General features: G+C 43.5%; 6 protein-coding genes across 16 annotated transcripts in view; 3 read left to right on the top strand and 3 right to left on the bottom strand.

Moving 5' to 3' along the window:
• The window catches only part of LOC106743022 (synaptic vesicle membrane protein VAT-1 homolog-like), a 31,357-nt gene extending 16,960 nt beyond the window's left edge, over positions 1-14,397 (bottom strand). Inside the window, exon 1 of the mRNA XM_014616480.1 lies at positions 8,557-14,397. Within this exon, the coding sequence (XP_014471966.1) occupies positions 8,557-8,873 (317 nt within the window). The 5' untranslated portion in view covers positions 8,874-14,397. The remainder of the gene's footprint in view (positions 1-8,556) is intronic.
• LOC106743023 (abhydrolase domain-containing protein 4) lies at positions 1,240-18,701 on the top strand. 8 transcript variants are annotated; one of them, XM_014616482.1, is made up of 9 exons: positions 1,240-1,451; positions 1,954-2,143; positions 15,224-15,313; positions 15,936-16,015; positions 16,094-16,300; positions 16,754-17,083; positions 17,167-17,281; positions 17,351-17,537; positions 17,627-18,701. In XM_014616482.1, exons 3-9 carry the CDS (start codon positions 15,282-15,284, stop codon positions 17,858-17,860), a joined length of 1,185 nt encoding a protein of 394 aa, XP_014471968.1. In that variant the 5' UTR covers positions 1,240-1,451; positions 1,954-2,143; positions 15,224-15,281; the 3' UTR covers positions 17,861-18,701. The 8 variants fall into 8 exon arrangements, with proteins under 8 accessions (XP_014471968.1, XP_014471967.1, XP_014471970.1 ...); XM_014616481.1 differs by having other exon boundaries at positions 1,240-2,143; XM_014616484.1 differs by lacking the exon at positions 1,954-2,143.
• On the bottom strand, positions 17,939-20,197 carry LOC106743024. 2 transcript variants are annotated; one of them, XM_014616490.1, is made up of 3 exons: positions 19,839-20,197; positions 19,169-19,760; positions 17,939-19,083 (listed from the first exon to the last, which is right to left on the bottom strand). In XM_014616490.1, the coding sequence occupies exons 1-3, from the start codon at positions 19,970-19,972 to the stop codon at positions 18,766-18,768; spliced, it is 1,044 nt and encodes a 347-aa protein (XP_014471976.1). In that variant the 5' UTR covers positions 19,973-20,197; the 3' UTR covers positions 17,939-18,765. The 2 variants fall into 2 exon arrangements, with proteins under 2 accessions (XP_014471976.1, XP_014471977.1); XM_014616491.1 differs by having other exon boundaries at positions 19,885-19,971.
• A 1,031-nt stretch (positions 20,198-21,228) lies between these two features.
• Positions 21,229-23,120, top strand: LOC106743030 (cysteine and histidine-rich domain-containing protein). Of its 3 annotated transcripts, none has more exons than XM_014616513.1 (5): positions 21,229-21,276; positions 21,402-21,693; positions 21,790-22,349; positions 22,499-22,687; positions 22,763-23,120. In XM_014616513.1, the coding sequence occupies exons 2-5, from the start codon at positions 21,615-21,617 to the stop codon at positions 22,952-22,954; spliced, it is 1,020 nt and encodes a 339-aa protein (XP_014471999.1). In that variant the 5' UTR covers positions 21,229-21,276; positions 21,402-21,614; the 3' UTR covers positions 22,955-23,120. The 3 variants fall into 3 exon arrangements, with proteins under 3 accessions (XP_014471999.1, XP_014471998.1, XP_014471996.1); XM_014616512.1 differs by having other exon boundaries at positions 21,420-21,693; XM_014616510.1 differs by lacking the exon at positions 21,229-21,276 and having other exon boundaries at positions 21,283-21,693.
• A 384-nt stretch (positions 23,121-23,504) lies between these two features.
• On the top strand, positions 23,505-24,962 carry LOC106743031 (UPF0483 protein CG5412). The gene is made up of 5 exons (XM_014616514.1): positions 23,505-23,617; positions 24,047-24,185; positions 24,284-24,478; positions 24,565-24,705; positions 24,805-24,962. Exons 1-5 carry the CDS (start codon positions 23,597-23,599, stop codon positions 24,951-24,953), a joined length of 645 nt encoding a protein of 214 aa, XP_014472000.1. The 5' UTR covers positions 23,505-23,596; the 3' UTR covers positions 24,954-24,962.
• LOC106743032 (transcription elongation factor B polypeptide 2) overlaps positions 24,095-25,007 on the bottom strand; it is a 2,512-nt gene continuing 1,599 nt past the window's right edge. Inside the window, exon 4 of the transcript XR_001374310.1 lies at positions 24,095-24,196. The gene's annotated coding sequence lies outside the window, so the exon portion shown is untranslated. The remainder of the gene's footprint in view (positions 24,197-25,007) is intronic.

Consider the following 25,007-nt stretch of genomic DNA (forward strand, 5'->3'; position numbering starts at 1 on the left):
GCGCCAAGAAACATCGTATCCTTGTGATTTCGATAGTTAGGTCGACTCGGCAATTCACAAAGCAGCCGTTCACCGTTAACGTTTTAATGTAAAACGTTGAAGGAACGAATTAGACGGAAACACCCTATATGCAAGCGTAGCGCAGGTAGGAGGACCAGACACCACAGCCGGTCTTTAACCGCACGCTTCCACCGTCGTCACGATCGCGAGAACGCGGGTTATCCGTAGATACATACGAGCATGGCGCACGTCAATCGATCGTCGGGGAAGACATCGAGGCGCCTGCAAAGCTATAACCGCATGACGAAATCAAGTGCACGAATCTCGCGTGACTCGATCAGAGACTAGTGAAAGTGCACGCCGTCGCCGGTATTTTCTATGCGCGCGTGTCGGAAAAACTCGCAGGAAACTCCGCGAATACATACACACACGTGCGCGGACACGACGGTTCGCACGGTTTAGTCGAAATTTTGATGCTACTTTTATCATCTGAATTTCTCGGAGTCTCATTCAAAACGAGTGAAAAGTATCTTTACTCGAAGCGATAGTGAAAATACTGCCACTCGAAATTGCAAGAGTATTCTGCATGTTTCACTTAAGCTTAGAGTGGATTTTGACTCCATACGAGTGAATATTTCAATCGATTAGAGTGGATGTGTTCCTATGACGGTGGAATATATCGGATTTACTCTCAATTTCGAGTGAAATTATTCACTCGACGAGTCCAGAGTGTAGAATTCATTTTGTATGAATGAAAATTCGTCCGACTCCGAGTAACACGATTGTCTAATTTCCGAGTGAAATTTCATTCCAAGAAATTTAGAGAGTAAGATATCAGATTCAAAGTAGGAGTACATAATATTATTAGAGTTGCAACTGAACCTATTCTTAGCTTTTACTGCGTTGTGAAATTGAAGGTCTAACGTAAGACCAAAATTCCAACTCAGGCGAGCAGGTCGATATCAAAGTCGGCGACATCGCCTTATCTCAAGACAGCGCGTGAAACCGCTTTGAGTCATCCTTCCCGCGTCGAAGTATATCTTCGTGAAGACGCGCGTTTCATCTCGTTCCGACGATAGGTGGTGAAAATTGAGGGGGGAGGGGGGACAGGAGATGAATAAACGGCAAGCTCGCATTTAGCTCGCACGAAGCCAAGACGCGAATTGAACGCGTATGAATTATGCAGCGCGGGGTACGAAGGGCTATAAATAGCGACGGAATATTACGCGCGTACGACGCTCTTCGCGCGGTAGTCTCGCGATTTACCTCGCAAAGTCGCGGGGGTGGACGGGCGACCCGCTCCGGTTGCAACGTCAATATCTTCCGCACTGGCGGTGGCGTTTCATTATTCGAGATAAGCCGGACTCTGATTTCATTAACCTAAATCTTCGACGTGGGAGAGCACGGGGAACAACGTGATGCGAGGAGCTTGTAAACAATCACGAGCCGCGGTAAGAACCAAGACGGGAGGCTCGCGCGCGCGTTGCGCCCCGCGATCGCGCGTTCGGACGAGCCAGACTCGCGGACGGAGACCGACGTCGATCGGAATACCGATGGATTAATTACACGTGGAGTGAGCTCGGCGAATCCATCGTCGAGCGAAATTACAGATCGACTTGCGAAACGTCGTACCGTTAGAAGCAGAGGGTGGCGGGGAGGCGTTGTTCGAACGCGGCAGAAATTCCGTTCGCGGGTGAAGCGGCACACGCGACTGCCACAGCCGACAACCGGTCGCCGCTTCGAAAAACAAGAGAGGAAAACGTGGCGAAGGTTAAGTTCACGATCGAAGGGAGTGGAAAAATACGGGAGCGCGAGCACTCGCCCGGCAGAAAATACGATTATTGCGTGCACACGACAGATGACCCGGCGAGCGGCGGAGTTTATCAATTGTTTTCAAACGAATCCGGGGATACCGATACGTGGCAGTTCTTTGTTGCTTTTTATCGTCTTCAGTGAAGGGGAGAGGCCGGTCGCGCTTTTACGACGGCGATCTCTAGGTGGGCGTGCGTGCAAGCCGCGGAGTGGCGACGGATTACTATAGTGTAGACGGTGACTCGCGCGAAACGGATCGCAATCAAGCGGATGTTAACGGTGAAAGAAGGAGAGAGAGAGAAGTTGGACCCAAAGTGGAGGACTGACGTCGGTAAGGAGAGATTAAAGCAAGGATTAGTTACACATGCGAAAATATCAGCTGCGAGATGAGAGATCCGGTGACGCGAATCTACACGGCTGGAGGCGAGAAAAGTTTCCTCATACGCTTCGCATAATCTTCTTCTTCGAGCTTACCTGCCACTTTTTGGTTTCTTAGAGACGTGCCTTTTTACACGTGTGGGAAATTCTTTCGGTTGAGTACATTCAGGGCGTCGAACATACCAATGAAGTTTTAACGCGGAAATATATGTTTGTATAAGGGCAATAATTCATTTCTGTGGAATGCGAAGTACTAGATAAGGCGATGTCAAATAGATTAACCAGACTCGGAACAACTGGCAGCTGAGTTTCTCAACTCAACAAACGTACAGTCGGTATATGTTGCAATATTTCTTTTCGATCAGTTCCGCAACGCACTTCCTGTCCAATAGGAAAATGTATTTCTTGAGAATTACTAAAAAAAACGAATTCTGCTGGAAAGCATTGCGAGACTCATCGAAAAAAAGTGTTGTAACTTTCATTATGCTAACTGTTCATACGTACACGCGATGATCGCGCGGACTTAAAAAAAAATAATATCGAACGGTAAGACAACAGCTGCGGATCCGAATGCCTTGCCGCTATTGTTTTTGTGAGTCACACGAGCCGGCGTGCCTGACGTTCATAACGTAGCGTCGTCGCACATCTGCGCTTGCAAACAGCTTCTCGTGACGGCGCGACGTGCAAAATTCCTCACCGCCGAATTATGCGAATTCTCGCAGTCTCACGTGCGACTCGACCGAAAGAGAGAGAGAGAGACATATGGCTTTTTATACGAATTAATAAAATCTTTCTATCATCCCGATGTGTCATGCGTCGAATGATACAAGCGGGCGTCGTCTTTATGCGTCACGCACAAGAAATCCGCCGGATCCGATGTCACCGGTATGATGAGACGATCCACGGATCAATATACTGGCGATACGCAAGTGCCGGCTGATGCGTCACATTAATTGCGCTTATTGACTGGAAAGGAATGGAAAATATTTCGTAATCTAGACACAGACGATAACCCGGCGCACGAGCGCGCGATTAATCGGCATCTTCGCTCGCAGGACCGATGATATACGCGCGAGGGCGTGTGAGTCATGAATACGCGCGATGAAAAGTTCTGTCACGCGTGCTCGCCAATTGCGACGGTCGCTTTTCTTTTTCCTCCTTAGTGCGTATTTGTTTTTCTCTCGTTAACCAGTGACTCGCTGCGCTATCGAACGTTACCGCGCGACATCGTCATCGTCATGTGCCGACCTCCCCCCATCGTGGCTAATAATACGCGCATTTTGTCGTCTATTTGTTCTACACGAAATCGCACGCGCCATTGCAAATATGCGAGCGAAACGATCGTCGGATACGGGCGAGTTTCGCAACGGAAGCGGGAGAAATCCGTGCGGAGAAACGCGAAAACCGACGCGGGCGCGCGGCTCGAAACCGCGCCTTCCCTCGATCGATGTGAATTTGCAACGCGCACGAATGTATCTCGCGATTCTTAAAAGTCGCTCGACGTTCAAGATACGTCACCCGGTAGAAATTGAACTTCGGATGTCTTGCCACGAGGTGGTAAATTTGTGTTTAACATCGCCACCAGCCAGTAATGTAACGTTCATTTCTCTTAGCGACTAGATAATGATTAGATAAACGAGTTAGCTGATGGTTAAACAAACGAAGTTACAGTTACGAGAAGAAAAATCGTAATTAGTTGCCAATTAGTGATATAACGCTCGCTTCTGCTTTTTTAAGATTTTTATGGAACAACGCACCTTCGATTTTGATTTACCACTGCATTTTTAAATACCAATGATATATATATATATATAGTAGTTAGATTATATATTTTAGAATAGATAGCGTCATCTACTTTATTATATTTGATATGTGATGGCAAGACAACAGTCAGATCACAAAACCGATTTTACATTTTACATGAATAATCAGCCAGTAACAAACTAGAATATTTAATTTAGCCTGTACTAGTTAGCTACTAGCTTTTAACTTGGGCTGCTTAGATACATTTCTACTCGGATCGTTTCACGAGGCGAGTGGGAATCGGGAGATTAATTAGTCGTGTCGTAAAGCCGCGTCGATGTAAACGGCGATACGACGGGCGTGACTAGTCTTCGAGTTTCGAACGAAGCATTATTTTTTCTGGATCGATGTAAGAACGGCGTGTATTACGAACGGCAATTTCGCGTGATTCACCCGACGGTACGTACGCACCGATAGATCTATGGGATGTCCGTATTGATCGAACCACACCCGTATTTCCTACACCCTCTACTCTCCTCCCTTCCTCCCTCCCACCCCGCACGCACGCGGATGTCAACGTAAATGCGTGCGCACAGAATCGACGTAATCGTCTATAACCGAAAAAATTCGAGTCGCACATAGATTTATTCGCGATTGAAAATCGCACGGACGTGAGATGCACAAGACACGTTGTTCCCTCTCCCCGATGAATCTGCAAATATGGCAAGTTCGCGCGGAAACGGAGTGTAAAATTAATAATAAGGAGAAGTACCGGTTGACCCGCTCTGAAGATTTCTTCAACCGTCCCCGGCACGATCGTTGAACGGATTGCCAATAATACACGAGTGCGTTTCACGTCCGCACTTCAAGTCTGGACCTGACACGTTGATAGCTGATGCAAGAGGCACTTGTACACTTTACGATTTTCCCGCGAATGTCATTACCTCGTAACGTCATTTAAGTCGGTGCTCGGGATAAATGTGGCGTGGAGAACCAAAGTGAAAAAGAACGATAAAGGAGGTAAAGGAAATTCGGAGAATCGATAAAATTCACAGAACTGAGAAACGTTATCGTAACGCGGTATTGGCATGAGTGAGTCTTCGGGTATTCGAAAACCCAAAGAGGAATCCTGGGTAAAACTTGAGATTCCAAGAGCCCGAGAATCTGAAAAGCCAAGGACTCAGACTGGTATCGCAGGACTTAAAAATTCAAGGACCCCAGGAACTCAGACCCGCGAGAATCCCGCGCGTCGCGCGTGGAAAAAGTCGCGAATAATTCTCCTCTCCCCCGATAACGTGGCGATTATATGTAATGTATGCGCGAATTAAGTCTACATACGCCTCGTCTATGCATAAATAGACACGCTGCCGGCGATTCATATGGGTACGATATATAACGGCGTGGAAATTCCGGGCGTATTCGGAATTTATGCGGCAAAAGCTCGCGCGTTTTCGTCCGGAGCGCGTTTAATGAAAGACGCCATTGTATCTGTCCCGTCGAGTTTATCATGCTAATGAGGTCTTAATATCGCGTTATGGGAAACTTTGAACGGATACCATTCAGTGGACGCGCGCGATACACACCGCGCGCGCACCGCGATCTCCCGTCCCGTTCGCTCTCTTTCTCCCGTGCTTTAAGGCGTTTCCAACACTCGCCTTTCATCGAGCACGCTTTTTTTTCTTCCTCTTTCCCTCTCTTTCTCTCTCTCCTACCGTTTCCAATTTCTTACAGAGACGCCTTGGAAAGAGGGGTACTCGCGAGACATAAAAAGAGGTTACGGGATACCGGGTGAACTGGTGAAACGATACCGTATTTATTCGCCCTCGTTGCTTGTCGGAGGAGAAAAAAGAAGAAAGGAAGAAGAAAGAGCGATCGAATAAACGAGAGGATACATGTTATCTTATGTGCTCGGACTTGCGTTTAAGTTTAGTCCGAAGGATCGGGACGTATTCTCTCTCTCTCTCTCTCTCTCTCTCACACACTCACTCTCTCTCGGTCCCCCTTTTACGCTCTACCTCTCCCTCATCCATCCGCCCTCACGTTGTGTTGTGTCAAAGGTATCTATTATATACAGAATAAGGCGGTTCGTTGGAACCACTGCGGCTTTGCGCTACCGGTTTCTCCGCCGACACGAACGCAAGAATTGTTTTATTCAGGAGCAATCGCCCGTTTCCGTCGGCGAGTGTAAATTCTGCGCGAGTAATCAAGAGAGGGAAGATACGCAAAAAAAGCAGCCCCGGCGCGCGGTCATTTTCCGTACAAACGAATCGTGGAACGAGCGCGAGGTCGAAGTCGATTTCCCTTTGGTGCGACTTGAATTTTCCCAACGAGTCGACGAATTGAACTCCCACTGAGAAGCCCCTCGGCGCGTCGTCACGGTCGAATTTATCGCCCGAGGTTCTCGCAGGAATTTACTTACCTTCGGCGTGTGACTTTCATTGTCGGGCGGTCTAGCTTAAAAGTCGCCTTCGCGATAAGATCAAAAGAGAAAACGCAACGAAGGACGATACATGCGGTGATTGAAAAGGAAATGAAAGAACAAAAATACGCTCTCATTTGGAGCGTCCCGGCGATGCGCACGCTTTTAATGCTGTTCCCACTTTCGAACGCGACATCTTAAATTCGACGTTTCCTGCGACGAATAACCCTTTCACCACAAAGGGCCGTGTGTGTACGCCCAAGTGGAGCTCACGCTCACATGCGAGGCGCGTAAATGCACGCTCGACTAAAATGGAGAGCCTCGGGTCGCGACGGCAAAGACAAATTTGGCGAGGGAACGGTTGCGAGGGAAGGATTGCGCTCCGATGAGTGCGCCATTGTTTATGCAATTATGACAAAAGCCAGGCGGTAAACGTAAATTCAGCAAGCTGAAAGCGCTCTGTCTGCGCAAGTACCTACGCCCCTTCGAATCCAATTAGAAATTTGCGTCTTATCGGGCGGTTTCGCGTCTCCTTCTCTGATCTCGACGGAGGGATCTTCACTCGAAGGAGGACTGTTAACCCCGACGTTCACGAATTTGTTGCTAACTCGTGCAGTAGCGTCGCCGTCGAAACGATTATTTAGCCGTGTCTGTCCCGCGGAACGCGCGTGTGCGCACGGCTTAACGAATGTCTGCAGCGGGGCAGACAAATTTATTCGTGCCGGCATTGGCAGCGTGATATCTTTCTATGGGGGCTATTTTCTCATCAATCCCAATAGCTTTTATAAAACGTGACTCACGCGTGAAAAGGTCCGCGCGCCTTTGGCGAATCCGACGTTCGCAATCTGCACCGTGTTTCGTCTCATGTGCGCGAGAGACGGTCGCCTCTGCCTATGGCTATGTTCGAGATAAAGTCGGCTCTTTCTTTCTCATGGGATGCACACGGTGCAAACGACCCGTGAAAGTCGCGATATTCGTTTTTCTCCTCTCTTCGTATCTGTCCGCTCGCGTTCTTTTTGTTGCGCCGCGACGCGCACTTAATAAATAGCCGGTCGAGAGCGTCGTGATTTATGAAGCGGCGGCGACGCCCGAGTTTCGGAAATTGATTAATCGATTGCTGATTTGAGGCCGTCGCGGGAGCACGAGCGGATGGACGTTTAAAGGCGGAACCGAAATTGCGAATTCCACGGTCGGCTCGGGCGTTAACGAATCGCTATCGGCACACGATTGTTTTCCGCCGCGCGAGTTTCAATGACACGAGTGTATCTCGCGAGAGATTAGCGAGCGTCGCTTTTTAATCGCCGGCTGGTTCGGACTGTTTATCGTCGCGGGCGATTAACAGCGTTGCTCGGCGCAAGAGAGAAACGCGAGCTCGGTACATTCGTGTTGGCCAAGTTTTCATCGTACGATCATTCCTAGCCGGCCAGACAACGTGGATAAGCTGGCTCATTCGTTTTCCTTAATTCCGCTAATTAGTCGGTCTCTATTACAACCCGCATACCAGCGCAAGGAACACGTCGTTTGTCGCGGTGGGAAAGTAGAAGAAAGCTGAACATTTTCGAGAATTGACGTTGATAGAGCTCGACAATGGAACGGAAGTTGTATCATTCTCTCGACGCTGATCCTCCCGACTCGCCCGTGTCTCTGTGATATAAAGCAACGCGTGTACCAAAATGTGCATCGCGGAGGAGGGTTAACCACGACGTGCCGCACCCTGCACGTATTTCCGTTGAGAGCGAAAGAGAGAGAGAGGGAAAGAGTCCCTACGAAGGTCGATATACTCGCCGCTCGTTTAACTCCGAATACGACTCTCCGATCCGGAGTTTTATTTACGCGCCAGGGTCGAATGCGCGATAGAAGAACGTGAGGAGTCCGTGAGAATATAAAAAGAAATCAAATCCGACGTATATATACGAGCATCTCTATTCGTACGCGCATCTGAGGCAGCGTGTACGAGTGTTCTTTCGCGTCCTTTTCATTCGACGATCAGAATAATCGAATATCGTGAGAAAGATGCCGCGAGGTGACACCGCTGTGTTTTAAATGGAAAACGCAGCGCTTGTTGCGCTCGCAGGCGACTTTCGCTGGCGCTGGACGCGCTCAGGATAATATAATGTGGACCGCAGCTTCCGGGGCGGCTTGCTCGCGCGATTCGGAGCGAGTCGACGCGAAAGGAGGAGATTGGATTTATAAAAACCACTCACCAGGCTTTGACTCGTATGAGGACCTCTCCCTCGCCGAGGGTGGGTTCCGGCTTCCTCAGGGCCTTGACACTTTTCAGACCGCCGAAACCGTTGAGCACGATCGCCCGCATGTCCTTCGGCTCCGGCGTGGGCTTCTCCTCGCCGTTCTCCTTCGGCTTCTCGCCGTCGCCATTCTCCTCGACTTTCTTCTCGTCCTCCTTGCACTCCTTCGTCGGCTCTTCCTTGTCCGGCTTGGCCGGCGGTGACGCCGCCGTCGTTTCCTGCGGCGGCTTCTCGCCCTCGGCGCTCGGGCTGGTCTCGTTCTTGTCCTCTGCCATCTTTACGCCGTCCTCCTCTCAGACGCTCTGAAACTCTCGGGGCCGAGCTTTCGCGACGTCCTTTACCGCGAGACTGAGGTACCCCGGATGCCGCGGCGGGGATACGTCAAGAAAGGGAGCGTGCGTCGTGCGTTTACCGTCCGCGTCCGGCGGAGCGACAGACGGAGGAGGCGGAGAGACGAAGAGAGAAGGAGAAGAAGACAGAGAGAAGAAGAAAGAGAGAGAGAGAGAGAGAAGAGAGAAAGAGAGAAAGGAGGGGGAGAAAGTGCCCGTGTGAGTAATCTCCCACGGCTTCGCACGGGTATACAGTTTACGATCGCCGCGTACGCACTCCACGGAAGCCGCCGTCGTTCTGCTCTGAAATTCTGCGCCACTGTGTGCCGAGAGAGCCGCTCTCTGCTCCGTTTGTGCCGGCCGGTAACGCGCGCGCGGTGTTGCCGTTGCTTAGCAACCGCGCGCCCCTGCCGTTCGGCCAATCGCACGGATTCCCCGCCGTCATTTGCCACGTTCGCTCGCACCGTGTCGGACGCGCGCGCAGCCCGGCAGGTGCCGCGCCGGCGGGTCGCCGCCGCACGACGATTCTCTTCGCCCCGGCGAAGTAGTCCCCCGCCTAGTCCTATCACCCTCTTTTCCCCACCCGCGCCCGTACGGCGGATATCTCGCGTACTATAACCTAAAAATTTGAAAATACCGACTCTCTCTCTCTCTCTCTCTCAGCCGGCTGCGTGCTTCGAGCCGGGCTATCGATCCCGGCCGCGCGATGGATGTACGCTCGATGCCGCGCGCTCTCCGTAATTACAAATTGCGCGGAGCGATATTGCGAAGCGCGAGGAGGCGCCGTCCGATCTTGATGACGCGACCATGTAATTGTTCCTATGAATAATCGAAGGAAAGGGGAGAACGCGGAGTGTGTGTGTGTGTGTGTGGGGTTCCGCCGCGCGACGCGACGCGACGCTCGAGGATTCGAGTCTCTTTCTTTCCTCGGGCTCGGATCGCGAGCGGAATACTCCGAAGGGCTCCTCCTTAATGAGTTTTTACAGCGGCTGTGACTCTTTCGGCGGACCGGCTCGACGTTGCAATTTTGGGCGTGACGCGGGGAGGGGGGGGGGCGCAGCCACCGTGCATTCTCCCTTTTCCCGGGGACGTTCGGAGATTTCGAAGCGAAACAAATTCAGATAACAACTTAGCGATAAGATCCCGGCAATCGAAAGATAACGCGACAATTTATTCGTCAGCCGATCCTATCTGGAATTTTTGACGGGGTTGAGAGATGACGTGGAAAATACAATAACGGCGGAATCTGGGGAGGATACGCCTTTATCGTATGAATCATTGTCGTGGATGCATCAAGAAAAATCCCCCCCCCCCCTTATCGACGGGCTTTTACGTCTTCGAGGATACACGTCGTACGAGCAAGTCGGTTACTTTTTATTCGCCGAACGAACGAAACGCGTAGACATCCTCCTCCCTTCCGCGCGCGTATCGTCCGAATAAATCGCTCGATAAATTATCCCGACGAAGGGATGAGAGTTCGCGATGCGACGCCTTCGCGAAATTGCTCTCTCCGCGCGCTCTCATCTATATCGAAATATTTCGTATCAATTAATTCCGATCGTGCGTCGCAACGGCGGCGATTACGGGCGCGCTCGTCGCAGAGGAGGAACGCAAGTCACCGGCGAAATGGGCGAATTCCTGCATTCACTCGTGCGACGAAACGGCGAATCGCTCGCTCGATCGCCCGGCCTCGCTGTGCGCCTCCTCTCGGCCCTGAAAATTCGCTCTCATCCTTCGTCCGGCGTCGTGTCTCCTCTCGACGAGTGTGGCGGCCGCGAAAGTAGTGCCCAGCAGACGACGCCCGAAACGCAACGCGCGTGTATCCCTACGCCCGACGCCGGCGGCGCGCGTGTGCGTGGGCACTACGTGCACGCGCGCGCACGCGTGCGCTCGCGCGTCCTGCGTCGTTCTGCTCGATTCGCGAAAAACACCAAGAGCCGAAACGCCGCCGAAATCCTGCCGCTTTCGTTCTCCCGCACCCTCTTCCTTCGAATCCGTAACAGGTAACCTCTCTCCTCACTCCCCCGCGCGAATCGACTGCATTTTTTACAGGGCTGTTGTGTGCGCGCGTTTAAGCGACGGCGAAGGAGTCGAAATTATTCTGTCGCGGTCTGGCAACATTGTGCCTGTAGCCGTTGCCGCCGCCGCCGTCGCCGCTGCTCGCTATACACTACATTGTATCCTACGGTGGTAATGCAATTTTCGACGAACTTCGTTATAAGCCTGTTAGGTCGATCTTCGACGCTTATCAGCGGCTTAATTCTGCGTAACGGCGCGGGTAACGCGATCGAAGTGGGTTAAAGGAGGGCCAGGACGCGCGCGCACACAGCGCGTATTTTAGAATTGTAAACGCAAGGCGAATTGACGCGGGCGGATGTGTGTGCGTGCGGGCGGCGTTCGAGCCATTCGGCACGGCGAATTGACGGCCGCTCGTTTACGCGCGTTCATCCTGCGACAATGAACGTCGCAATGCTCGGGGGGGAACGCGCGCGGGGCTGAATTCGCGAAACAATTGGACCGGGTAATGAGAATCATGCCCGAGCGCAATGAGGATGTGCTGATTGGCACGAATGGCTCATATTGTCGGGAGGGCGAAAAGCGCCCAGAGAGCTTTTCTATCGGGGTCTACGCTCAAGCGGCGTGCGCCCGTGCGATAAGAGACCTGTTCGCTTTAAGGTTATACGCTGAGCGAATGTGCAACGTGCGAACGTGTATATTCGTGTCTAAACGCGCACGAACTTTGTTTGATAAACCGCCTTATGAGTAAATCTCTGTGATATCTTGACATCTTTCCCAGATATCTCTGTGATATATTTTGGTGTGTAGGCCATTACAGAGATAAGTCACGCATTCCACCAAATCCACCTTCGTACTTCGTAACAGAGCGAACATAATGACGTCTTTGATGTTATTAATACGTTATTAATTATTATGTCACTTGACGTCGTTAATACGTCATTATGTTTCCCGGGAACCTTTTTATATTAGGTTAAGTATGACAGCACAGTGAGATTTATCGATTAGTCTTTGTTCGGCAGTGCGCCAAAGTAAACCGTCGCGAATGAGTTTTTAAAGAGTGGAGAAAACTGAGATGCGGGCGGTGATAAAGTACTTTTATTTAAATGGTTCAACACCAACCGAAATCAAAGCAGAGCCGGACTCGACGCTTTCCGGTCTGCTCTTTTGTTTTCAACGGTTAAGAACTGGGTCGAGTTTAAGCACGGTCGTGTGAACACAAATGACGAACCGCGCGTCAGAACCGGGAAAAATGGCCGTTACGGAGGAAATGATTGAAAATGTAAAGGCAAAAAGTGCAATCTAATCGGATGAAAACGAATAAACTTAATATCGCTTTTCCGGTGCACTCTCGGTGCACTCACACACACACAAACATACACCTCGGAAATCTCAATCGAGCGTTGATTCCCCGACGCGAGGCAAATCGACGAATCAAACGGCTCGGCGGCGAGTCTCGCGCCTGAGACACCGTTCTTCTCGCGATCCTAGGAAGTTACACGACTTGCGTGCACGTGTGTCCTTCCTCTGTCCCGAATCCCTCCTCTCGTATATATTCCGCGTAAGTTCGTCATATGCCCTGTATAATTCAGCACGCGCTAGAAGCCTCCTATAATTTTCCGCGAAATTAGCGTGCGGGCTGAGTGCTTTGCGAGGCGCACACGTACACCAGTCATCGGCGTTAATTGATCTTTTACGGTGAATTCGACGGTCGCGCGGCCGCTTTTGCAGAACGCGAACAATGAACGATGTAGTTAAAGCATCGCCCCGTTGTTCCGTACGTACGGATCGTATTGCATCGTGCGTAAGTTCGATTAATAATGAACGTGCAGCGCGACGCGACAATTTGAAAACGCGTATACCTGGCGACATTCACCTGGTGTAGTTGCCCACCTGTGCCGCGCGACCGTGAATTCGCACGATCGTAGCTGCGATTCTCTCGCTTAGGGCCACTCGTATCAATGAGGACTTGACTTCACAGCAATCTTAACGCCTGTCCAGACAAACCTGCACAAACGTAATCTGTACGGTAAAAGGGTGTTCTACGTAGTTTTTAATTAAAATATATTTATGTTATATTTAAGAATAATTTTCATGAATTGAGGGGAAAAAATATTGGATAAAATGAACGATATCTTCAAACTAAGAGCTACAATACATCAGTTCGACGATATCTTTCTTTTTATGCGATATTTTTTCCTCTCAATTCATAAAAATTATTCTCGACGCGATGTAAAAGTGCGTGAAGTGTTTTTTCGACTCAGTTTTACGCTTCAAGTTCAAGCTGCGACTACGCGGGCACGCGACCTACGTTACGTTGGTCAGTATTCGCACAAGTGGATGGATAGATCGCACAATTAATGGGCGAGATAACGATGGCCACGGCGATGGCGGCTGCCGTTCTATTCTGCTAAATGCGTTATCGCTTCCGTAACAAGCCTTTTATTGTCAGGTCTCAACAATTTCGTTATCGGTCGCAACAATAACATACCGTGATTGCCGACGCGATACGACTCGTGGCAAACATCGTTTTACCAGCGTTACTTCTCTCTTATCGTTCATCGATATGCAAAAAACCGCGACCTTTGAACCGTAAGATTCCCCGCGATCTTCGAGACAAGGAAGCGTATCTCTCGTCGGTGAGGCGATACGAGGGCGCATCGCGTCGCCGATTCAGAGCCAAACGTTCTGAGCAGTTCCGATTGATGAAATCGCTCGAGAAGAATCGTTTGGAGGAACTCCTGGTGCCCTTAGGTCGAAGCAGGAAACGCAACGCGCGGTTCCCACGCGTGCTAATTCGCTTATTGCGAGTCCGCAAGCCCGACGGCAGGTTATGTCACTCGCTGATGCGCTCCAGATTCGAAATCCGCGTTGCATCCGGTCTGATTAACGCTTCGGACGGGCCATCCAACGGGGTTGCCATTAGTTAATCCAGTCCGCCGGTACTACAGACTCGACGAGACGGACGGTTCGTGCTGACGAACAAACTGTGCCTCCTACGCCTGCAATTGTTCCTTCCTTCCGCCAAGTTTCGCATACGAGCGCACACGTGCTCGGTATCTCCTTCAGTACAGTTTCGTGATCTCGATATTTCGTTCAAATCGAACCTCGCTGTGCCAAAATATTTGCCCATCGTGACTCAAAGTTGTGTTTAACTACTTTGACAGCCGCAAGTGTCCTCATAATTAAAGATAAGATCAAACGGTAAATAATACGCGTGCGAATCATATATATAATTCGACGTACAGTCGGCATAATAAAGTTGCAAACGCTATTTTTCGATGAGCTTTGCAACGCTTTCGGCTCTTACGTTCGTATCGGTTAATAGAAGGATTCGTTTTTTTTAGTAATTCTCAAGAAATACATTTTCCTATTGGATACGAAGTACGTAGCGAAATTCGTCGGAAAATAAAGTGTTGCGACTTTTATTACGCCGGCTGTACATCGAATTAATTAATAGGAAACTTATCTTGGGCCTTCTCGATCGACGATCACGACGCTCGAGTACCCGGGCATCACTGACGTCGAACGTACTCGTTTTCCGAGAAGGTACAGAAAGCGTGATACGGTGCAGTTAAAAGGAACAGTGCTCCGGTGTTATCGATTTGCTGTCCCTTTTTGGAACGCAACTCCACCTGCAATATGAACGGTGAAGGAGCATTGACTCGACCAAGGTCAGCCCTATTAAACGTCGATTAAAAGCCGACCTTATCGATGATCGAGAGTCAAAAAACCGATGTTGTGGATGGGAAGAACACGGCTCTTGAGAAACTAAATTTTGGATAACCGGACAGGTATTATAAATAAAAAGAAATAATAAAAGAAGCAGATAATCGATAAATGACATTGGAATAATAGTCTTAGACACTTGGAATCAGTATTGAGAGAGACAGATAAAGAGAAAGAGAGAGAGAGAGAAGATTAGAGAAAAAGGTGCGATGTGTTATTCCAGTAGCGATTTTCAAACCACTTCGTTGTAATTACGCCGAACTGATCTGTGGATCGTCACGAAGCCGATCTGCGGTAAAGTGAAGCAACGGCTTACGGAAAGATAACGCACGCGTGTTCGTTCCGCGTTCGACGACACGCTCCAGAAATCTAGTCGTACACGCTCGCGATATCAGCTGATTTCTGCCCTCTCTCCTCCCCGTCGCCACAGCGACACTCCGTTCGTCGCAGTCGCCGCGCACTCATCGAAGCTGATCAGAGCGCGCAGGTGAGCGCTCCTACTAGATAGATAATAATATCACTCGCGTTGTCTTTTCGCATTGTCAACAAAGTATCTGTCGGGACGAAAGAAAGGAACCGTTGTCGGTCCACGATATCACCGTCACTCTCATGGCAGATCATGAAATCGTTCAGGCAAAAAGGTAAGAAAATCCTGTGGATCGTCGATCCGTAATTATCTGCGCGACGACGATTTCGTCGTCGATTAGCCGATTCGCGCCTTTCCTGTATGAATCGCGATTGTCGCGCAGTCATCGAGGTTACGTCACGTGTAAAAATCGTCGTATGTGTCTACGAGGTTTGCACGCGTTCGTTATGTTCGTCCGGACGAGATATCGTCACAGAAAGCGCCAAAATATCGTCACAGAAAGCGGAAATCGGTCGGACGGTGGCTGAATACACGCAAACTCGTTAATGATCGATCGATCGTGAATCGCGATTAAGGGATTCGGCTTATTCGCGAATCAAGACCGTTTCATTACTCGATGATCGTTCCTCGTGATTCACGTAATGCCAAGTGCAACGGAGATAGTGAGAGCGCGGTTGGACGAGCGGTAATTGGATGTCTGTATGATATAACGGCTATTAATACCTATAGAGTACGTATTTAAGTGAACGTAGAAGTATGACTTGACAAGTTTCATATAACCCAACACGTCATCTCGTGCACGTTACTTCTGTCAATAGAAATTGTATTGAGTGAAACTGAAACTTCACTCTCTCTCTTTGACGATACTGAAGAAATAATCTTTTGTCACACAACAGTAGTTGGCTCTGGGGATGGTTTAGCTGGTCAGTGGCATCTTCAACCATGTTACGTACGGCGGAGAAGAAAATCTTGTCATGTATGTGAGATCAGTGATCAATCAGTTGAATTTAGATTGACCAAGATTTGTATTCATATGCTGAATGATATAACATAGGCCTGAAGACAGCTTACAGAGGATGGTATGTCGATGTTGGACCAGTGGTAGGCACAGCAGACAAAATATGGACTATTTCATTGAACGAAGAGTCGTCTAAAACTCCGATTGTTCTATTGCATGGTTTAGGATCCGGAGTAGCATTGTGGTGTTTAAATTTGGATGCGCTAGCAATTCATAGACCGGTATATGCCATAGACTTACTAGGTAAGAGATACATGTTCAAGATAAATTAGAATAACCAGTATTTTATATGTGTGATGCCACTCTAATTTACGTAATTTGTAATTACAGTATTAATGCTATGTAATTCTATATTCTATATTTCTATATTCTATATTTCAATGTTCTGTCTGTTTTTGTGATTATCCACTTAAGCACATGACTCATGTCAACATGACTGATGTCAACATGACTAATGTCAACATGACTAATTACTTGAACTTTGTAATCAAACACAAGTGTATCTGGCTTCATATATGAATTTGACATTTTTACACCGTAATCCTGATTATTGCGGAATAATGATGCAAGACTTGTATTTGAATGTAATAGATTTCTTATGAGACTTCTGTCTCTTTGCAAATAAATCTTTGTATTGTGTATATATACCTATATGTGCGTGTATTAATAATTTAATCTGAATTATTTTGTTTTCAGGATTTGGCAGAAGTAGTAGGCCCACTTTTAGCAATGAAGCAGAGGAAGCTGAGAAACAGCTTGTACGTTCGGTAGAGGAATGGAGAAGAGAGATGCAATTAGAGGAATTTATATTACTGGGCCATTCAATGGGCGGCTTTCTTGCTGCATCTTATGCTATGCATCATCCTCAAAGAGTTAAACACCTCATACTGGCTGATCCATGGGGTTTCCCGGAAAAACCATCCGATGCTGCTGCAAGAATGCACCTACCATTCTGGGTAAAAGCTATAGCATTTGCGGTACAGCCTTTAAATCCTCTGTGGGCAGTCAGACTCGCCGGACCATTTGGTCAGTATAGCTGTGTGTGTATATATACACATTGATTATATATGTATTTCGTTTGTGTTACCAAATTAAAATATTTATTACAGGACAATGGCTCATTGAAAAAACAAGACCGGATATAGTAAAGAAGTTCTCTCCCATGTTGGACGATACTAGTGTGATTTCGCAATATATACATCAATGCAACGCGCAAACACCGACGTAAGTTTTAAAAGTTGAACATCTCATAATATAATTCTTATACCATTACATTTGTTACATGATTTACAGCGGGGAAAGCGCATTTCACGCTATGATGCAAGGTTTCGGGTGGGCCAAAAATCCTATCGTCAAACGAATGCACAAATTAAGCAATGATATACCCATAACTCTACTTTACGGCAGTAGATCGTGGGTTGACAATACAACCGGCGAAACGATCAAGGAGACTCGACCATCATCGTATGTTAACGTTCAAGTACGTGAATTGAGTAACTATCGTATAAAAAGAATCCACTATAGTCCTTTAAAAAAACAAAACAATTAAACAAAACAATTATGTTATAGGTGATTACTGGTGCTGGTCATCATGTTTATGCGGATAGAAGTGAGACCTTTAACAAATATGTATCGGAAGCATGTGCTCTAACCGATTCGACACCTCAATTAAGATCGTCGAACGTACGTTCGTACCCGAAAGCCATAAGCAATCAGGAGATAGATGCAGTTCTCAACGAGGCGCTTGAAGCACGAAGACCAGGGGAACAAGATCTAGAAACATCTAGACCAAGATCTAGTTGAAATCTAGTGTGAGATATTTTTATGAGACAGAAGGTTGTGATTCTGTTGGTTGGTACAAAAGAAGTGACACACCTTACGTATGTATTAAAATATAGTCGAGGATTCTGTGCGATACATTAAATATATACTAAATAGATACGCGTTTTAAATTCTGCGTTTATATCACAACGCAGTGTAAGATGTATAATCTAGTAACATACAAATGACAGACGCTGATTTTATGTGATAATTGTGATTATAGATTAATATACCATAGGATTACCAAGTTATTTTGTTTCAAATCTTGGAAACTATAATATGATATATTTCACTGCAAATGCGCGAAAAGTATTAGAGGAATAGAATGTGATCTTGCCATAATTGAGACCTATTGTTATTCTTTATAATTGTCATTTACTATACAATTAGCTAATGTTATAAAGAAATTTAAAGAAATCGGCGCTCTTATTCTGCAACTTTCGACGTATGCGTTACAAATCTGCACAGACAAGATATATTACAAAGTAGCTTCAACAACAATACGTTAACGATAACGAAATTTTTGTTACAAGTTACAGAATAAGGGAGCAAAAATCAAGAGCTTTTACGAAGTGCAAAATAATCCTATAATGTGTATATATATAGTTTTAATTTTATTAATACAAACTGAATTCAGAAACTAGCGATTTCAATATTTTTGTTAATAGTTGGTTTTGTCATACAAACCCGCGTGCGAACGCGCGCGCACACCAATGCAAAAACTCATGTATATTGTTTCTCTCAATGTAATTTACTAATAATTATTTATTATACATACGTGTGTGTGTGTATATATATGTATAAATATATATATATAAAATGAGCTTCTTAGTATTATATTTACATTGAACAATAAATTCGTTTCGAAAGAAAAACCTTTTTATGATTTACTTCTCATCTTCGAAGTCATCATAGTATTCATCTTCGAAATTGTATTTCTCGTTATAATTTTCTTCATGATCCATTTCTTCTTCAGAACAGTCCAATAATTGCTGATTGGGCAATTGTTTCATACGATATTTGTGTCTTGCCTCTTTCCGTCTTTTGTCCAAAAATTCCTTGAAGAGCTCTTTTTCCTCGTTCTTTGTCAAAAAGTCCGCAACTTTGTCAGAAGTGTCATTGCATGGACTGTTATCTGTGTCAATATTCATATTCAACATACGTCTTTCTATAGCTTTTTTCGATTTAGACATTGAAACAATGATCTGTAACAAAAAGAAATATTTAAAAGTATTTTTCATGCTTTTATTTCTTGATTTGATAAGATTAAGCATAAGACAAAGAGATTACCTGAGTCATCATTTTATGATGATCTAGTCCTAATACATCATGCCTCATCATTGGTAATTCTATGTGAGGTTCATCTGATTCAGGATTATCATTCACAACTGATATTTTGTGCGAAGCCTGATTAATATGTGAATTAGCTAATTCCATTTGTTCGGAAAACGACAAAATTTCAAGATTTTCAATATCAGATTCTATTATCGCTAATTTTTTTTCTACTTCATCTTTTATCATTTGCTGCCGATTTGCCACAAATTGTATAGGAGGCACCACACCTATAACTCGAAGCTGTGATAATTCATGCCGAATAATCTTAGCACACTTTTTTAATGATTCTTCGCTAATAGGTATATCAGTATGATTCCAAAATATATTGACGTGTTTGAAATCAGGAGTTATCTCCACATGAGTAATTTCTATGGCTCCATTAATAATATCGGACGCTTCTCCCATTGCTATTTGGTCCGTTATGTGTTCCATGAAAAGTTTATTTCGAATAGTCATTCTGCGTTTCGTGTGCATAGATGGTAACCTGATGGTTGGACCAGACACATTCTTGGTGTCACGAAAATTTGTGCCTAGTTTGTACCAATTTCTGTAAAGTGATAACACAAGGATATTCAATAAGAAAGTTGTAATTTTTCACACTTTCCTCGAGAGAAACCTATCTTACCTATTCGACTTACTACTTTTCTCCAACATTTTCTTCATAAATTTACCTTCTCTCGCGAAATTAGAATTTACGTTGGACGAACTGATACATCTATATATTTGGAGATGTGTGAAAAGAGGACGTGCGCTTTGCATTTTGAAAAATATTAATTTCAATAATATCTCTTCAATATTGTTGATATCACAAAATACCACATAGAGGTTAATAAGAATGTGCGAGGAAGTGCAAAGTGCAACTCAATTGCCCTTTTCACTGAACTTTCTGCATTAATGTAGATATACACTAAAACTTTTTTTTTTCAGCAAGAAGATTAAAGAAATTCTAATCTTAAGTGTTAGTGAAAAATATAAGCATAATATATATATGTATACATACAAAATATAAGATCTGTTCGTTTTCGCTGCACCGCTAAACTAGTACAATAAGTTGAAGCGAGACAAGTATATGTTTTCTCACTTCAACTTATTGCTGTAGTTCAACGGTGCAGCGAAAACGAACAGACCTAATACTTGTTTTCGTTCTGGATTGCTTGCTGGATAGAAATACTGTGTTCTGATGGGTGCATTTCCATAGCTACGTAATGTAATGTAATTTTGCAGATTGAAGATATCGACTTGCTTTTAAAATTATCTTAAAATAATATCAATGAAACGACTTTCCTTTCGGAGCAACCAGAACAATATGATACGGGCTTATGGATGTCCACAGAACGTCCATGGGATATTGTGAGCTATTTGAGTATTTTCAAGTAGTATTACCCAACGGCGAATCATACGTCCTATTATTTTATTATGACAAATTTTCATCGAAAATCGAAAAAATATATTTTAAAGAGGAAATTTTCAATTTTCTATCCATTTTCTATCCATTTCTTAAAAAAACATCATACACCAAATTCATTCGCCTTCTGTGAACGATAAAAAAAACGATTTTTGCTTCAACTTTAAACTCAATGAAAAAATTGCATTTTAATTGACAGGCATTCAAATGAAAGAAAAAGGTCCCTTCTTTCATATTATGTAAACGTTATTTCTATACGATTTTTCATTTATGTATTATAACTTCACAAATTTAGCCAAAACTTTTATTTTTGATGATTTTGAATTTATATCAGTGTAACGTATTTGTAAGAAACAAATGAATTTTATATTCGAAAATATATCTATAAGCTAAAATTTTAAAACTGTAAACTGTTTCTTGAATGACTTCATTACTGCTATTTTAACGAAGGTTAAAATCTGGTACAATATGTTGAAATTTGCGTACTTTCATAGCTCGGAAAAGTGATCCTTTAATATTTTTTAAGTGACATATAATAACATATAATTAATGAATTATATGAAAATGAGGTTTTTGCCTGCTTTATCGTTGACTCATACTACGACTTTGATTTGACAACAGAAACAGTGGCGGCTCGTAACGAGTTCTTAGCACTGACGTAAGTAACAAATCCATTCGCTCTGATTATGCTTTCTACACTTTGTTACTTCTCTCACTTGAAATCTTAAACTTGTATATATATTTATTTTACTTTAAATGCAAAAAGTGTAATTGAAAAATAAGTAATTTGTTCAAAAAAAGCGGCTCCTTCCGCTACATTCTGCTGCCCGCATTGGAACTCATAGAAGTGTGGAAATTGCTCGAACGCAAAACGTGTTCTGCCGGAACCTCGGAAGTGTCGCAAGAGAGAAAACACTCTTTTCGCATAAGAATACTCGAGTCGGATTGATATTCCAAAGTTCACCGGAATACGTGAAATAATCGTGAGCGCTCGAAATGTCACAGAAAGCTGTTTTATTACATTGTTATAATCGCGGTTGCGGAAAGAAATTTGATCCTAATGATAATAAAAACGGTAAGCTCTGTTGCTTTTATAAGCACTTTGATTATTAATTTAAGTAATTAATAATATGCGTGAAAAGGTGTCTATATCTTTTTAATCTTGTTGCAGATGATTGTGTTCATCATCCGGGACAGCCTGTGTTCCACGACGCATACAAAGGCTGGTCCTGTTGCAATAAAAAATGTACAGACTTTACGGAATTCTTAAACATTAAGGGTTGTACAAAGTCTAAGCATTCAAATGAGAAACCACCAGAGCCAGAGAAACAACTCATTGATAAAACTACAGCTGATGAAATAATAGAAGTTGTCTCTAAGCCGATGCATAATAATTCAACATTAGATAGGCCTTCTTTTGATACACCTCAGCTACAGTTATCGCCAACAATATCTCCGATTCTGTTGGAACAAATTAAAGGATTGACTGCTTCAGAGACTAAACCAGTATTATGTGAAGTGCAAATAGGACAAAATTGTAAAAATAATACCTGCAAAGCTACTTATAATGGTGTTGATTCCGATGAGGAAGTTTGCATTTTTCACCCTGGAGTACCGATTTTTCATGAAGGAATGAAATACTGGTCCTGTTGTCAGAAAAAGACAACAGAATTCTCTGTCTTTTTGGAGCAACGTGGTTGCTCTTTAGGAAAACATATGTGGTTTTCTAAGGTATATAATTCACAAATGAACGATTGTATTTTAATTACTGTTATACTTCAATAATTTCAGTGTTTCGATTAAATATATATATATATATATATATATATATATATATATATATGTATGTATATATATTGTAAAAATATATGTTGTTTCAGGACATGGGGAAAAAGGTACAATGTAGGATGGACTGGCATCAAACTGGCACATATGTAGTTGTTTCTGTGTATGCAAAAAAATATCTACCCAGTCAGTCTGTTGTAAAATTGAATCCTATCCATCTAACCGTAGATTTATTCTTTATAGAAGAAAATTCAAGATACAACCTTGACATAGAATTGAGAGGAGTATGTATTGAGTTAATCAAGAATTGATTTTAATAATTACAGATTAATGAAACTATACATAATCTTCCTTTTCAGATTGTTGATGTTGGGAAGAGTAGTGTAAATATGTTGCCAACCAAAGTAGAAATTAAGTTAAGGAAGGCTGAACCTGGCTCATGGTCAATATTGCATATTCCAAGAGAGGAGGAACCAGAAGCCAATGAGAGCAAGGAAAATTTTGCAAACCTTAATGCACAAGTGGAAGCCGTGGACCTTAGTGACCTTTAATTGTTGGAAAAATTTTTTCTGTAATAATTTGATTCTTTCCGGAGTGATTTATTCTTACCTAAGAGATGCACATTGTAATATCAAGAGACTCTATACTAGCCATTTGATGAAGATAATCCTAAATATACCTGGTACAAGTTATTATAATGAAAAAATAAGTATAATTTCTCTATAAATTTATAGAGACAATATGATTTTTCTCGATTAAATTAATTCATTGGATACGATTGTTTTTATTTTGTAAGAGGTAAAATGGGGGAAATGGCAGTCGTATTATTTTGTCAAAAAAAAAATGAAAGGTATATTTGGGTTGAATTGTATACATTGAATTGTATACACGTATAAATGAATCCTATATACATACTTTTTTTTATCAGATCTCTCGACTTCATGTTTACTTAATTTTTTGTCGGTTCCCAAAAAAATAAACATTAATAAATAAATGATAAAATTTCATTATGTATGTATCCATTGTGCTTTTACGAGAAAACGTACATATAATTAAAAAATAAATTCGTTCCTTGAAGGCAAAAAGTGTAGTGTGGTGTAGTTGAGAAGAACATCGCACGTATGGCGTTCTTCAGTATACCCTAACCTCTGTTCTTGATACATTCAGACCACTTATGTTAAAAACAATACAATATGACAGACAACAAATTGCGGGTAAAAATTATAAGATTTAATAACTTAATAGAATATAATATGCAAATGGTTCTCCTTACATAAACGACGTACATATGAACAAAAGCTAACAATATTTGCAGAAAGGGTAATAAAGAAATAGAGAAATGTAGTTTTTGAGACGGTATATTACTGGATATAGATAATCGCATATGCCCAACATTTTTAATTATGTTGGGCAACGTCACAATAAGCAAAAAAATCATTGTCAGGACGTTATTACGACGATATTCAAAAATGTGTTTTAGAATGTTTTTAACGTTGTATTGTATTAATGTTATATTGACATCATTATGAACAACTTTGACATTTCAATATTTCTAAAATATTTGTACAATATTCAGAAGATGATATATTATTCGGTGGTTAATTCTTCAATATTTACAATATAAAATACATTTTATGTTTCAGATACTAGCATTACATGGATACACACAGTCAGATGTGATATTTAGCGCTAAGTTAGGAGCATTAAGAAAAGGGTTTAAAAAAGAAATAGATTTCACCTTCATAAAAGCACCGCATGAAGTTCCGTCAACCAATGGAAATGGTGTATATAAGCTATAAAAAAAGAAATGTTATCCTTAGAATTAAAATATCATACTGTTACTTAAATAGTAACACTAACAATGTTTTTATTCATAATAGGGTATGGATGGTGGTTCAACACAGAGGATCATTATTATAAAGCAACAGTACCTAGTGATTTGTGTGTAGGATTTACTGACAGTGTAAACTTAATAAAAAAGGTATTTTTAGAACAAGGTCCTTTTGATGGTATATTAGGCTTTTCACAAGGTGCTGCTTTTGTCAGTATACTATGCGCTATGAAGAAAAAGCAATGTAAGTTTGTGTAAGCTAAAAGTGATATATTTCCGTAAAAACTTACTGTATGCAATCAACTTATGATTATATTAATCCTTTTGAAGTACTAGAAATTGAGTTCAACTTTGTTATTATTATATCCGGCTTCAAGTCACTATCTGTACCACATTCTATATATTATGATGAAGAGATAGATACACCATCTTTACATATTTATGGAAAGAATGATCAAGTTATTCCCACAGGTAGAGGATTGTAGTTTATTCTTATCAATGAGAGACGATCAATTGAATAATGAGATGCATTGATCCATGTTAAAAATACTGAATTATTATTTTTTACAGAAATGGCAGAACAAATTAGTCGTTCTTTCACAAACAAAGAAGAGTTATACCATGAGGGTGGCCATTATATACCAGGTAGAAAAGATATTTACAGAAATTTTATAATGAAAATGTTAGTAAATAAAAATTCTATAATGAAAATTTTATAATGAAAATGTTAGTAAATAAAAATTCAAGTAGATAATAATAAATTTTACTTGTCT

Source organism: Dinoponera quadriceps, unplaced genomic scaffold (genome assembly GCF_001313825.1).
Source record: "Dinoponera quadriceps isolate SergipeBrazil2010 unplaced genomic scaffold, ASM131382v1 scaffold848, whole genome shotgun sequence".
Classification (NCBI taxonomy): Eukaryota; Metazoa; Arthropoda; class Insecta; order Hymenoptera; family Formicidae; genus Dinoponera; species Dinoponera quadriceps.